General features: G+C 32.9%; 1 protein-coding gene across 1 annotated transcript in view; it reads left to right on the forward strand.

Moving 5' to 3' along the window:
* The first annotated feature begins 6,890 nt into the window (after positions 1-6,890).
* Positions 6,891-13,678, forward strand: part of LOC117906575 (embryogenesis-associated protein EMB8-like) — a 51,818-nt gene continuing 45,030 nt past the window's right edge. The window contains exons 1-3 of the mRNA XM_034819664.1: positions 6,891-7,227; positions 7,637-7,726; positions 9,600-9,661. Of these exons, the coding sequence (XP_034675555.1) occupies positions 6,971-7,227; positions 7,637-7,726; positions 9,600-9,661 (409 nt within the window). The 5' untranslated portion in view covers positions 6,891-6,970. The remainder of the gene's footprint in view (positions 7,228-7,636; positions 7,727-9,599; positions 9,662-13,678) is intronic.

Here is a 13,678-nt window from a genome sequence, read left to right on the forward strand (position 1 = left end):
TGAAACCTCCAAAATACATTTGAGGGCTTTTTGACCTTGAAGGTAGATTTCTAAACCCATTGAAAAATACGTACATTCTTAATAAAAATACGTTCTTTTTTTAAAGGTAGATTAGGACCTCATTAAGCCTTAATAGGGTCCAAATAGTCCTTTGTAGAATCTTGGGAATGCATTTGAGCCATTTTCCCACTTTGAAGTCAAATTTCAAAATTCATGTACATCCTTAAGAAAAATACTTACATTCTTAACAAAAACACGTACATTCTTAATAAAAATATTTGGATTTTTTGAAAGGCGAATCATGACCTCGTTAGGCTTTATTAGTGCCTAAATAGTCATTTGTGGAGCCTTAGGAATGCATTTGATTCCTTCTCTTGCCTCAAAGGCCGATTTCAAAGCCCACACATATCTTGAAGAAAAATACATACATTCTTAACAAAAATAGGTAAAAAAAATTTAAAGATAAATCGTGATCCATTAGGGCTTATTAGGGTCTAAATATTCATGTGCGGAACCTCGAAAATGTATTTGAGCCTTTCGCCCACCTTTTAGCTCAATTTTGAAGCCTACATACATCCTTAAGAAAAATATGTACAATTTTAAGAAAAATATGTACTTTTTTTAAAGACGAACTAAGACTGCATTTAGCCTTATTAGGATCCAAATATTCATTTATGAAACCTCGGGAATGCATTTGAGGCCTTTTCTCACCTTGAAGATTGATTTCTAAGCCCACATACATCCTTAAGAAAAATATGTACTTTTTTTAAAGATGAACTAAGATTGCATTTAACCTTATTAGGATCCAAATATTCATTTATGAAACCTCGGGAATGCATTTGAGGCCTTTTCCCACCTTGAAGATCAATTTCTAAGCCCACATACATCCTTAAGAAAAATATGTATGTTCTTAAAAAAAAATGTATGTATATTTTTCCAAAGGTGAATCGAAATCCTATTTAACCTTATTAGTTTCTAAATATTCATTTTTGGAACCTCAAGAATGCATTTGAGGCCTTCTCTCACCTTGATGGCCGATTTCAAAACATATGTACATTTTTCAGAAAAACATATATATTATTAAGAAAAATATGTGCATCATTAACAAAAATACGTACATTTCTTGTAAAGCTTATCAGGATTTCATTAGACTCTATTATCATCTAGATATTCATTTATTGAACCTTGTGAATGAATTTTAGCTCTTCTCCTAACTCAATGTGTATAAGTTTGCTTGTGAAAACTTTTAAATTAAATCATTCTTTAATTACTATGGAAAAGCACTATGGTCTTTTTTAAATGTTCCACATGCTTGTATAGGCAATTCCAAAGCATTTATAATGTGTACTAAAAAGATATAAAATTTATTCTAACCTCACTTATAAATTAATAGTCAATTCCTAAGCCTCATTTGATATGAATAACTATCAATCTTAATTAAAAGATATGTTTGTTTTATATTGCAAGATTTATAATGATTGTCTTCAATACCTTCCTTTCTTTCAGTTATATTTTGTATACAACGGTGACAAATATACAAAGCATAAACCATTGATGGGACTAGAAATAAAGAATATTGAAAGAATCATATGTTTCACATTAATAGGAGTATACAAATTACACTTTTATAATTATAATTACTTGATAACTTTTCTCATGTTTTTTGTATGAACAATTGGAAATAATACATAATAACATCATTGCATCTTAGATTGTAGACATCAAATTCAAATTTTGCTATATTAAGTAATGTAACTATGTGAAATTATTCAAAATACGATCATTTGAATGACCATACCCACCCATAAGTATGACCATATATTTAGTCTACTGCAGCAACACTATTTTCTAGAGATGAAGTTGTTGATTTTTTAATATTGACAAGTCATTGTATGAGAAGTAGATTGGTTATGTGCATGAAAATATATAATTAATCAACATTAACATATGTACATCCTAAGCTCTCCTTATTTTTGTTCTTGATTAATGTAACACAATTTAGATAAGTTGGTTACCAAGGAGTAAACATTCAATTTAAAGGTAAAAGTAAATAAATAAGCATTAGCGTATGCTTGGTTGTTTCATCTCTTTAGTAATACATGTATTTCTTTTTTCTTTTTGCCTTTTATGAAATTAGACTTTTATATTTAATGTTTATTTGAATGGAAGAACATGTGAATATCAGTGATTAAAGTGGATGTTTGAATAAGTTTCACCAAAGTATATATTTTGCTAATAAACATATATCTTTATGTAAAATAATCCATATGAACAACATAAAATCAAATTATGTTTATAGCAACCACCTTTATTACGACAATTTATTTATTTATTTTTATTACAAGTTTCACCTCATTCACTCAAAAGTTAAAAATTAAATAAAGGTTTACTTTTAGAACAAAAGGTCGACCTCTATTTTGCCTACTACCCATATCAAACAAAATCAATATTAATGTTCAAAAGCCAACCTTTGGCCTCTATTTTACTTATTGCCCACATAATTCAACCTTAAGACCCAATCTCCTTTACTACAATTATTTGCTTTTGTATTTTAATATAGGTTTGACCTCATTCACTAAAAAATGAAAACTTAAATAAGGAAAAAAAGATTCGAATATAGTTGCAAAATACATCACAAAACCACTATTTGGTTTCCCAAAGATTCATATATTCAATTTTCAGAAATTGAAAACTTAACATTTAAAAATTCTTAAATACCGGAAATTAATAAAGATGACAAAAGCAAAATTAGATTTTCCAAACATTCATATATTCATTTTCCATAAATTGAAAACTTAAACTTAAAACTCTTATATTCTCAATATTGAAATCCAAAAATTCATACATTTAATTTCCAAAAATTGAAAACTTAACACTCATATATTCTTAATACCAAATTCTACAAATCAATAAACATCACAAAACCAAAATTTCGTTTTCCTAAGGTTCATATATTCCATTTCCACAAATTGAAAACTTAAAGCTCATATATTTTCAATGCTCAATTCCATAAATTCGATTTCCACTCATTCACATAAACACTGTCAAACTAAAAACACTTTGAAACACTTTTAACTCCTTATTGGGAAAATCTTTGTCATTCGATCAATGACGCTTAAACTTTTTAATTTAAATTGTTTAAGTATATATAGTAAAATCTAGAAAATTAAATGAATATAGGATATAAAGAAATGAGATTAATACACAAAATAATGAGATAAATATATAAAATAATAAAAGTTAGGTATAAGATAATGAAATCAAAATATATATATATATATATAAATGAAACTACATATGACATGCAAAATAATAAGGTTCATGTATAAAGTAATAAAGTTCTCTTTGTATATGTATATAACACCATCAATCAATGAGACAACGTTTGTACTTGATATTACTTTATTGATGATGCATTTTAGAGTCAAACTCTATCGTGTTATCTGACGTATCTCCTATGATTAACAATGTTACGAACTTAATCTCATATCATGTATTGTAAGTAGGGATGTCAACATGATAGATTTAGGACAATGATCTCCATCTCAATGTACAACCTTCTAGACATGCCCCGTGCTAGCTATTTAAATTTATTTTTATTACTTTATAATAATAATAATAATAATAATAATAGTGATAACGAGATAGAGTGATATAAAATTTTCTCATATATGTTTCCTCATAGTAAATTTTTATTTTTATTTTTAAATTTTTTATAATTTTAATTATGTAAAAAATAAATATAACCTATATATGAATAAATAAATATTATGAATTTTTATAATTTAATTTTTTTGAGGTATATATATATATATATATATATATAATTGGGCCAAGTGGGGTAAAACAATGTAATACTTGAACTCATTTCAAAATTGACGGAGGTTTTATCACTTATCATTATTCTAAACTGGGGTCATTGGGAACACTTGTGGCAAAAAAAAAAAAAAAAAAAAAAACACTCTCTGATCCCTAATTGTAAGTTGCAAGATAAACAACATCATTAAGTCTGCCAAATCTCAATCACTAGAAAACAAAATTGTACTACAATATACCACACAGTACCTCGACCTTCCACTACCATCCACCATTCAAAGAGGATGGAAGAGGCCAATTCTATGGAACAGAAAGCTGGAAACACATCGGCCATTGCGTGAAAACGCATCTGAAGTTGGATCTAGGATGATTGTAATAAAGACTAGTATCCAAATATTCCCTCAAATATAATCAAAAGCCACTAGAAGTACTACATTTCTTTCAATTATGGTAATACTTTTTTTATCCTCAAAAGTCGAAGCACTTATATACGTACGTATGTAACTTTTGGCATGGGAGTAGTGCAACCAATGACTGGCCCACATTTTTTTCCATATGTAACTCATTGTGGCCCATTCCTAGTCTGTCTCTCACCTGTCTCGTCAACCACCCTTTGCATTTATGAATTCTCCCCCTCTAACTCTTCCTTCTCATTCCACTTCTCTCCATACCCGCAGGCAGCCATGGATGCCTTCCATCCAACACAAGCCTCACTCTCTCCCTACAAGCTTCTTTTCAGGGCTCTCTCTTCCATACCCATTTCCCATTATTTCTTGGCTTCCCTTTTCTGCTCTCTCATTTTTCTCTATCAATTTCTAGAATTCCATTTCCTTGAGGATGTCTTTTCTGGGTTGAGAGGGAGTCCTGTTTCTTTGACCTTCAATTCCCATTCTCAAATTATGTTTATAGCAACTACCTTTACTACGACAATTTATTTATTTATTTTTATTATAGGTTTCACCTCATTCACTAAAAATTTAAAACTTAAATGAAGGTTTACTTTTGGAACAAAAGGTCGACCTCTATTTTGCCTAGTACCATATCAAACAAAATCAATATTAATGTTCAAAAACCAACCTTTGAGACAATGTGTCGGTCTTTATTTTACTTATTGCCCACATAATTCAACCTTAAGACCCAATCTCCTTTACTACAATTATTTGCTTTTGTATTTTAATATAGGTTTGACCTCATTCACTAAAAATTGAAAACTTAAATAAGGAAAAAAATATTCGAATATTGTTGCAATATACATCACAAAACCACTATTTGGCTTCCCAAAGATTCATATATTCAATTTTCAGAAATTGAAAACTTAACATTTAAAAATTCTTAAATACCGGAAATTTAATAAAGATGACAAAAGCAAAATTAGATTTTCCAAACATTCATATATTCATTTCCCATAAATTGAAAACTTAAACTTAAAACTCTTATATTCTCAATATTGAATTCCAAAATTTCATACATTTAATTTCCAAAAATTGAAAACTTAACACTCATATATTCTTAATACCAAATTCTACAAATCAATAAACATCACAAAACCAGAAATTCGTTTTCCAAAGATTCATATATTCCATTTCCACAAATTGAAAACTTAAAGTTCATATATTTTCAATGCTCAATTCCAGAAATTTGATTTCCACTCATTCATATAAACATCGTCAAACTAGAAACACTTTGAAACACTTTTAACTCCTTATTGGGAAAATTTGTCATTCGATCAATGACACTTGAACTTTTTAATTTAAATTGTTTAAGTATATATAGTAAAATCTAGAAAATTAAATGAATATAGGATATAAAGATATGAGATTAATATACAAAATAATGAGATCAATATATAAAATAATAAAAGTTAGGTATAAGATAATGAAATCAATATATATATATATATATATATATATATATATATATATAAATGAAACTACATATGACATACAAAATAATAAGATTCATGTATAAAGTAATAAAGTTTTCTTTGTATACATATATAACACCATCAATCAATGAGACAACATTTGTACCTAATATTACTTTATTGATGATGCATTTTAGACTCAAACTCTATCATGTTATCTATGGTATCTCCTATTATTAACATTGTTATGAACTTAATCTCATATCATGTATTGTAAGTAAGATGTCAACATGGTAGATTTAGGACAATGATCTCCATCTCAATGTACAACCTTCTAGACATGCCCCGCAATAACTATTTAAATTTATTTTTATTACTTTATAATAATAATAATAATAATAATAGTAATAACGAGATAGAGTGAATATAAAATTTTCTCATATATGTCTCCTCATAGTAAATATTTATTTTTATTTTTAATTTTTTTATAATTTTAATTATGTGAAAAATAAATATAACCTATATATGAATAAATAAATATTATGAATTTTTATAATTTATTTTTTTGAGGTATATATATATATAAAATTGGGCTAAGTGGGGTAAAACAATGTAATACTTGAACTCATTTCAAATTTGACCGAGGTTGTATCACTTATCATTATTCTATACTGGGGTCATTGGGAACACCTGTGGCAAAAAAAAAAACAAAAAAAAAACTCATCCCTAATTGTAAGTTGCAAGATAAACAGCATCATTAAGTCTGCCAAATCGCAATCACTAGAAAACAAAATTGTACTACAATATACCACACACTACCTCGACCTTCCACTGCCATCCACCATTCAAAGAGGATGGAAGAGGCCAATTCTTTGGAACAGAAAGCTGGAAACACATCGGCCATTGCGTGAAAATGCATCTCAAGTTGGATCTAGGATAATTGTACTAAAGACTAATATCCAAATATTCCCTCAAATATAATCAAAAGCCACTAGAAGTACTATATTTCTTTCAATTATGGTAATACTGCGATGAAGGTAAAACATAAAAGCATGAAACATATCCTCAAAAGTCGAAGCACTTATATACGTACGTATGTAACTTTTGGCATGGGAGTAGTGCAACCAATGAGTGGCCCACATTTTTTCCATATGTAACTCATTGTGGCCCATTCCTAGTCCGTCTCTCACCTGTCTCTCACCTGTCTCCTCAACCACCCTTTGCATTTATGAATTCTCCCCCTCCAACTCTTCCTTCTCATTCCACTTCTCTCCATACCAGCAGGCAGCCATGGATGCCTTCCATCCAACACAAGCCTCACTCTCTCCCTACAAGCTTCTTTTCAGGGCTCTCTCTTCCATACCCATTTCCCATTATTTCTTGGCTTCCCTCTTCTGTTCTCTCATTTTTCTCTATCATTTTCTAGAATTCCATTTCCTTGAGGATGTCTTTTCTGGGTTGAGAGGGAGTCCTGTTTCTTTGACCTTCAATTCCCATTCTCAGATCTATGAAGGGGTTGTTTCCAAGTGTAAGATTCTTCATGGAAGGTGATAGTTGTGGGATTATTGGTGGGTTGGTGTGGAAGTTCGGTTCCTTGTGCTCTGTTTGGTTGCTCAGAAATAGATGGAAAATTAGTTTTGGTTCCGTGTAATTTTTTTTTTTTTTTTTCGAAAATGAAAATGGAAACGTGGAAAAACAACTATTTTCATGTTATCAGCCGGAAATTTTGGAATGCTCTGTTTAGTAGGAAATTAAATCTGTTCTTTTATTTATTTATTTTAATTTTTAGAAATGGAAATAGAAAATTCAACTTTTTTCAGCTATAGAAGACAGTTCTCACTTTTTTCTTTTTTCCTTTTTCTATGGGGGTGGGGAGGGGGGGGGGACCAAGCAGAGCATTGATAGAATTCATTTGGGCTATGTTGATTTGTTTTTGTTGATATTCAAATATTTCAGGTATTTGGCAACTCCTTGGCTTTCAAGTCCTCATTTTCAGACTGCTTTTCTGAATTTCTTTGGGAGGCCTCCTGTTTTCAACTACAGAAGGTGAGAATTTCCTTTTTCATTTGGGTTCTAGATATTTCTTGTTATAATGTTCTTATTCTTTTCAATCATGGCATCATATTTCCTAGAAATGCATTATTTCAACTCGTCAATGTTGGTTACAGATTTAGGGCATATAGAGTAAAATAAATGAAAAAGGTGAGAATTTCCTTTTTCATTTGGGTTCAAATGATTTTTTTTTTTTTAATTGGTTAGCAAAGTGTTAATTCCATCAAATGTTGGCATTTAGGCCCTTCCTTTTATTTATTTATTTGCAATGCACATGGATGAACTGATTTGGTGGATCTAGGAAATCTTATGGTGTATGTTATTTGCTTGCAATGCAGCTTCAACCAATTCAAACATGAGTGGAAAGTAACTCATAACTTTGTCGGGATGCTTTAGATTCAAATTTTACTTTTCTTTGAACCTCTTTTTTATTTAATTTTATTTATTTTTGGATAAATAAGGACTAAGGTTGAATAGATGGAGGTGCAGTTTCAATAAAAATAGGAGTATAGGTAAGGGAATACTGACCACATCCATTAGTGATTTATCATGGATTGGATAAGCAGAGAAGGATGGAATATTGAAGTAGGGAAGGATGGAAAGCAAACACATAATTCATTGCCAAAAAAGAATGAAGATACAAATATAAATGTGCTAGGCTTCTAGTAGTAAATTGAGAAAGATATACAAACCAAGGTTGAAAAAGAGTACTTAGAATCCTAATGCATTACTATGCAGTTTAAAGGATGGAAGGTCCGTTTGAACCTCACTAACAGGGAGGTGCTTTACTTTGGCAGTGGATCTGTTTACCAGTTGTAGGATCAAGGCCTCTAAATTGAGAGGATATTTACTCTCTATGGAGATCCAAACTTTATGAATCTGAACATCCCATCTCCAAGTGCCTTTCTTCCCCAGAGACACTTGAGAGATAACAACTGCTGCATCCTCTTCTACAAGAAAGCTGTTGAATTCTTGTGCCTTCTTCATAGACCTATCAACAAGGAAAAAATCTCTACTTCTATAGTCAATGTGATCTCCAACCACAACCCCAAATCCCATTTGCTTATAATTCCCCAAGAGCACCCACCGAAGTTAAGCTTAAGACCTTCAAATGTAGGAGGATCCCATACTGGCAAAACTTTGCCTTGAGATGACCTTCTTCCTTTGCACACATCTTTCTGATCAAGCATAATCTAGCTAATAGGAATGTCACTGAACTCTTGGATAAACTATACCAAAGAGGAGGTAATGTTTAACATCCTACAAGGACTCTAGGACCATTTGTTTTTGAAAATTTTGCCATTCCTCTCCATCCAAATAACCCACAACATGGAGAGCATGGCACCTTGCCATACTACTCTACCTGTTTGGCTTCTCTTGATACCTTTGAGATCAAGACCATCAGATCAAAAAAACCTCCCACTGGAGCTGAAGACAAACTTACTAATTTAAAAAGTCTATTCCACAACCCTAGGATGATACGTGATGAAGGAAAGATGATTGGACTTGCCGTAGTCTGAGCACATAGCTTGACAGAGCTGGTTAGGTCCTGATCTGCAATAAATTGTTGGTATTTGCCTTTTTACTAGTCATTAGCCAAGGAGAGCATCTGATTAAAGGGAAAGTTTGGCTTTCCAGATGAAGATATCTGGGCAGCAGGATAATAACAATCAGAAAAGTCATGACAGGCCTAGGAACCAAAGTCCAGACCATCTCTCTTGATTGGAAACCAAAATAGTCTCTCAGTGCATCAATCTTTTAAAGCATTCATTATTTCTTTTTATGTCAAATTATATAAACATCACAATTAGTCTCTTGAAATTCATTTTGGGCCTTTTACCTAACTAATATTTCTGCATATTCTCAGACAAATATTTCGTGCTTCTGATGGTGGAAGTCTAGCTTTGGATTGGCTACTGCCTTCTGATGGTAAATAGACAGAATTTAATATTATTAATGATTCCTTCTCTCTTTATCTCTCACATGTGCAAGTGAATGCCCGTGGGAGGGCAATGAGCATGTAGGCATGTGCTTTCCATTTTTCTCTTTGGGTTGGTATATTTTGTAGTGGTACATCTTTTCACACCTTCATCATTAACCTACTTGGAATTCTCTCAACCATCAGTCTTTTTGGTATGCTATCTTTCTATTATATATTTGGTTTATATGCAGTATATGTGTAGATACTATCATACTACTAATGCAGCATTGTGCAGCCATAAGTTTTCCTGGTGATAACTCCTTTTTTGTGTCAGGGAAAAACATTACCTTCAATTCTGGAAATGCATGTATCCTTCAAGTCATTTACTTGTCACTAAGATTTATGTAGTTGGTTAAGCGGAAATTGTGTCAATATTGAAATGAATATTGTTATAGCTCGCTTGGTTATTAGTTTGTGCATCTGTCTTTGATTGCTGATGTTTTGAATTGTATTCTGTGTTCCATTTCTTTAGTATATATTATTTTTTTTTTCCTTTTGGAAGGATATCTCATACTTCCATTGTTTCTTTTCTTTTATCTAGTAACACTTTGTTTCTTATTGAAAAAAAAAAAAAAATTCCTTGGTGGGGATTGGAAGGCATCTTTGATATAGTGAATAGACCCTGCCCATTGGGGTGATGAGGCTGGCTTTAGCAGGGGGTGCTTATTCTTTGAGGTTATCTCAGATTAATTCAATTTAATTAGCAGCCTAGGATTGTATGTCTTATTCAGTGAATTCAAAGCACACTGATAAAATAAATTGTGGAAATGCATATAAATATGTACACTGATTTACATGGAAACCCTCAAAGGCAATTTATCCTTTGAGGAAAAGACCATGGGACTACCAAAGTTTGCTAACTAATTTACTAGGTTAAACAAAGGAGTATGAGAATACAGAATGAATCCTCTTGCAACCAGTCTAGGTCCACGATACTCAATCTTCATGAATCCTTTTGCTCTTAACAACCTTACATTGTGCTGATGTTGACCAACTTGAAATTTGTACTGATGACCAACTTGAAATTTGTACTGATGTCCTTGTATTAATTTTGAATACCCTATTGAAGTCTTGATTTTTCCAAGCAAAGGTGGAACTAGGTAAAAGAAATATCATTCATGGGAGGAGCGCTTTCCAAGGGAGAAGTTGCTTTATTATTGTTGAAGTTAGAGAGAAATAGGAGAGAAAATAATTCTTTTCTTATTTCTTCTAATGTCTTGATACAAGGCTATATATTGAACAAATTTTTTGACTCTAGAATCTAAACAAGGAAATAATGAATCTAACAAGGAAACAAATTAATTCTAGCAAAATTTTAGGATCTACATAATATTGTACAACTATACAATACTTAACTGCGGAAATTGTATTACATGGTCAACAACCTAATCTTAATTCTTCCAACACTCCCCCTCAAGTTGGTGCAAAGGTGTTTTCCATTCCCAACTTGTCAATCATTTGTTGAAAAGCTAAACTTGAGAGTCCTTTAGTGAGAACATTGGCCAGCTGATTTGTAGTACATATATATGGCGTTCACACTTGGCCACTATCCAACTTTTTTCCTTTATGGAATATTTGTCAACCTCTATATGCTTGGTTGGTCATGATGGATTAGGTTATAAGCTATGTTGATGGCAACTTTATTGTCACAATACAGTATCATGGGTTCTTGAAATTTTGATCTTGAGATCCCTAAGTATGATCTTAATCCAAAGAAGTTCACAAATACCTTGTGTCATAGCCCTAAATTTTCTATATTATTGTCTTCAAACAAGGAAGGAAACAACTTTTTCAACATAGAAAATGGAGGATGTCCTAAACATCTATGCCATAGCCAAACTTGATCTTTCCTCTCTTGATAGGTAGTAGAAACCAAGCCTTGAGACCCTAGACTCTTATTCACCATATTTGCTTCCAAGTAGCAGAGCCCATCTTTTAATTTAGCATGCCCAATCTTCTTATCCATGACAAAGTCCTAAAAAATGCAACTAGTGGACATGAATACAACAAAACAATTTAGTTCGTTAGTGAGTTTTCCTATGGACAACAAATTGTAAGATAGATTTGGAACTTGAAGGACAGATTTTGGAGATAACATTAGTGATATTTGGACACTTCCGTTTCCAACTATAGGAGAAAAAGATCCATCGACCACTTTGTTTTTTTGTTTTCCCGAACCAGGAGAATATGTAGAAAAAATTCTAGAGGAGCTAGTCACATGGTTTGAAGCACCTGAATCAATGATCCGTATAATATGATGGTCATTTTTGGAGTTAACTAAGACATAACTATTACTTGATTGAGCCATGGAGCGAGAACCTGAAATTGGAACTAAGTCTGAGGTTTGGTTCTTAAACTGGTTTAATTTCTTAGCTTCTCAATGTCGCTTTGGCTGAACATCGTAGCCTCTTGAGAATCCTCTACAGCAGCTGTTTGGTGGGCTTCTCCAGAATTTGTTGTATGGTGTCCTCCTTTGTTGCTAACTCCCTTTAAGTCTTGAGGTTTCCCATGCAATTTCCAGCATATCTCTCTAATATGTCTTGGTTAATGGCAATAATCACACCATAATTTATCCTTGTTCACCATTCTCTTGCTTTCTCCATTATATTTTCCTGCGAGAGAAGGGGGTTTAGAGACCGCTAAAGCTGAATTTTTAGGTATAGGATTCCTAGAATTTCCAACCATCAGTTCCTTATGACTCTCCTGCCTTTGAACTTGGGCAAATGCTTCATCCATAGATGGAAATGGTTCTCTGCCTAATACTTAACCACTGGCCTGATCAAGCTCTGGATTAAGACCTACCAAAAATTAGATACACTTTCCTTTCCATTATTTCTTTCAATTTCTTTGTGTCAGTAGCTGATTCTATCTCTAGGTTTTCAGCAAGAAAGGAGCAGCCAAAGAAGAATCAGCTCAGCCATGCGGAGATTTGCAGAGACTGTGGATGATCTTGAGTTGGTGGACTTGCCCCTTCAGGGGGGAGAGTTCACATGGAATGGGGGGCTCAATAATCAGGTGTGGGCGAGACTAGACAGATTCTTAGTTTCCCCCAGCTGGTTAGATCAGTTTAGTGGAGTTACTCAGGGCAGGTTGTCTTGGCCAATTTCTGATCATTTTCCAATTGTGTTAGAGGGGGGTGGAATAAGAAGAGGCCCAACACCGTTTAGATTCGAAAATATGTGGCTTAAGGTTGAGGGGTTTAATGATATTGTTAAAACCTGGTGGCAGGGAATTGATATTAGGGGCAGCGCTAGCTATAGGCTGGCTGTTAAAATGAAAGAAATTAAAAAGATGCTGAAAGTGTGGAACAAAGAGGTGTTTGGGAGGCTGGAAACTAATAAAGCTTCAGCTTTACAACAAGTAGATTTTTGGGATCAGATGGAAAGTGAGAGAATCTTGACTGTGGAGGAAGCTGAGTTAAAAAAGAGCTAAAGATTCCTTTAAGAAATGGGTCCTGTTGGAGGAAGCACATTGGAGACAGCATTCAAGGGAGATTTGGTTAAGAGAGGGGGATAGAAATACGGGGTTCTTCCATAGAATGGCTAGTGCTCATCGAAGAAACAACGCTATGGACAGAATTAAGGTTAATGGGGAGTGGCTAGTAGAGGAGCAGGAGGTGAAAGAAGGAGTGGTGAATTCATTTCAGCAGCTGCTCACTGAAGATATGGGCTGGCAGGCGGATATTGGTAGAGTTCAGGTGGGTTGCATCAGCCAGCAAGAAGCAGAGAGTCTGGAAATCCTATTCGCAGAGATTGAGATTCACTCGGCGCTGATGGAGATGAATGGGGATAAAGCCCCTGGCCCGGATGGTTTTACTGTAGCCTTTTGGCAAAATCCCAAGCATTTTGCCAAAGAGGAGATCATGGAGATGTTTAAAGAATTTCATGAGCATAATTCCTTTGTTAGGAGCCTCAATAACACTTTCCTGGTGTTGATACCTAAGAAAAGCGGGGCTGAGGATCTTG

This window comes from Vitis riparia, chromosome 18, assembly GCF_004353265.1.
Source record: "Vitis riparia cultivar Riparia Gloire de Montpellier isolate 1030 chromosome 18, EGFV_Vit.rip_1.0, whole genome shotgun sequence".
NCBI classification, from domain to species: Eukaryota; Viridiplantae; Streptophyta; class Magnoliopsida; order Vitales; family Vitaceae; genus Vitis; species Vitis riparia.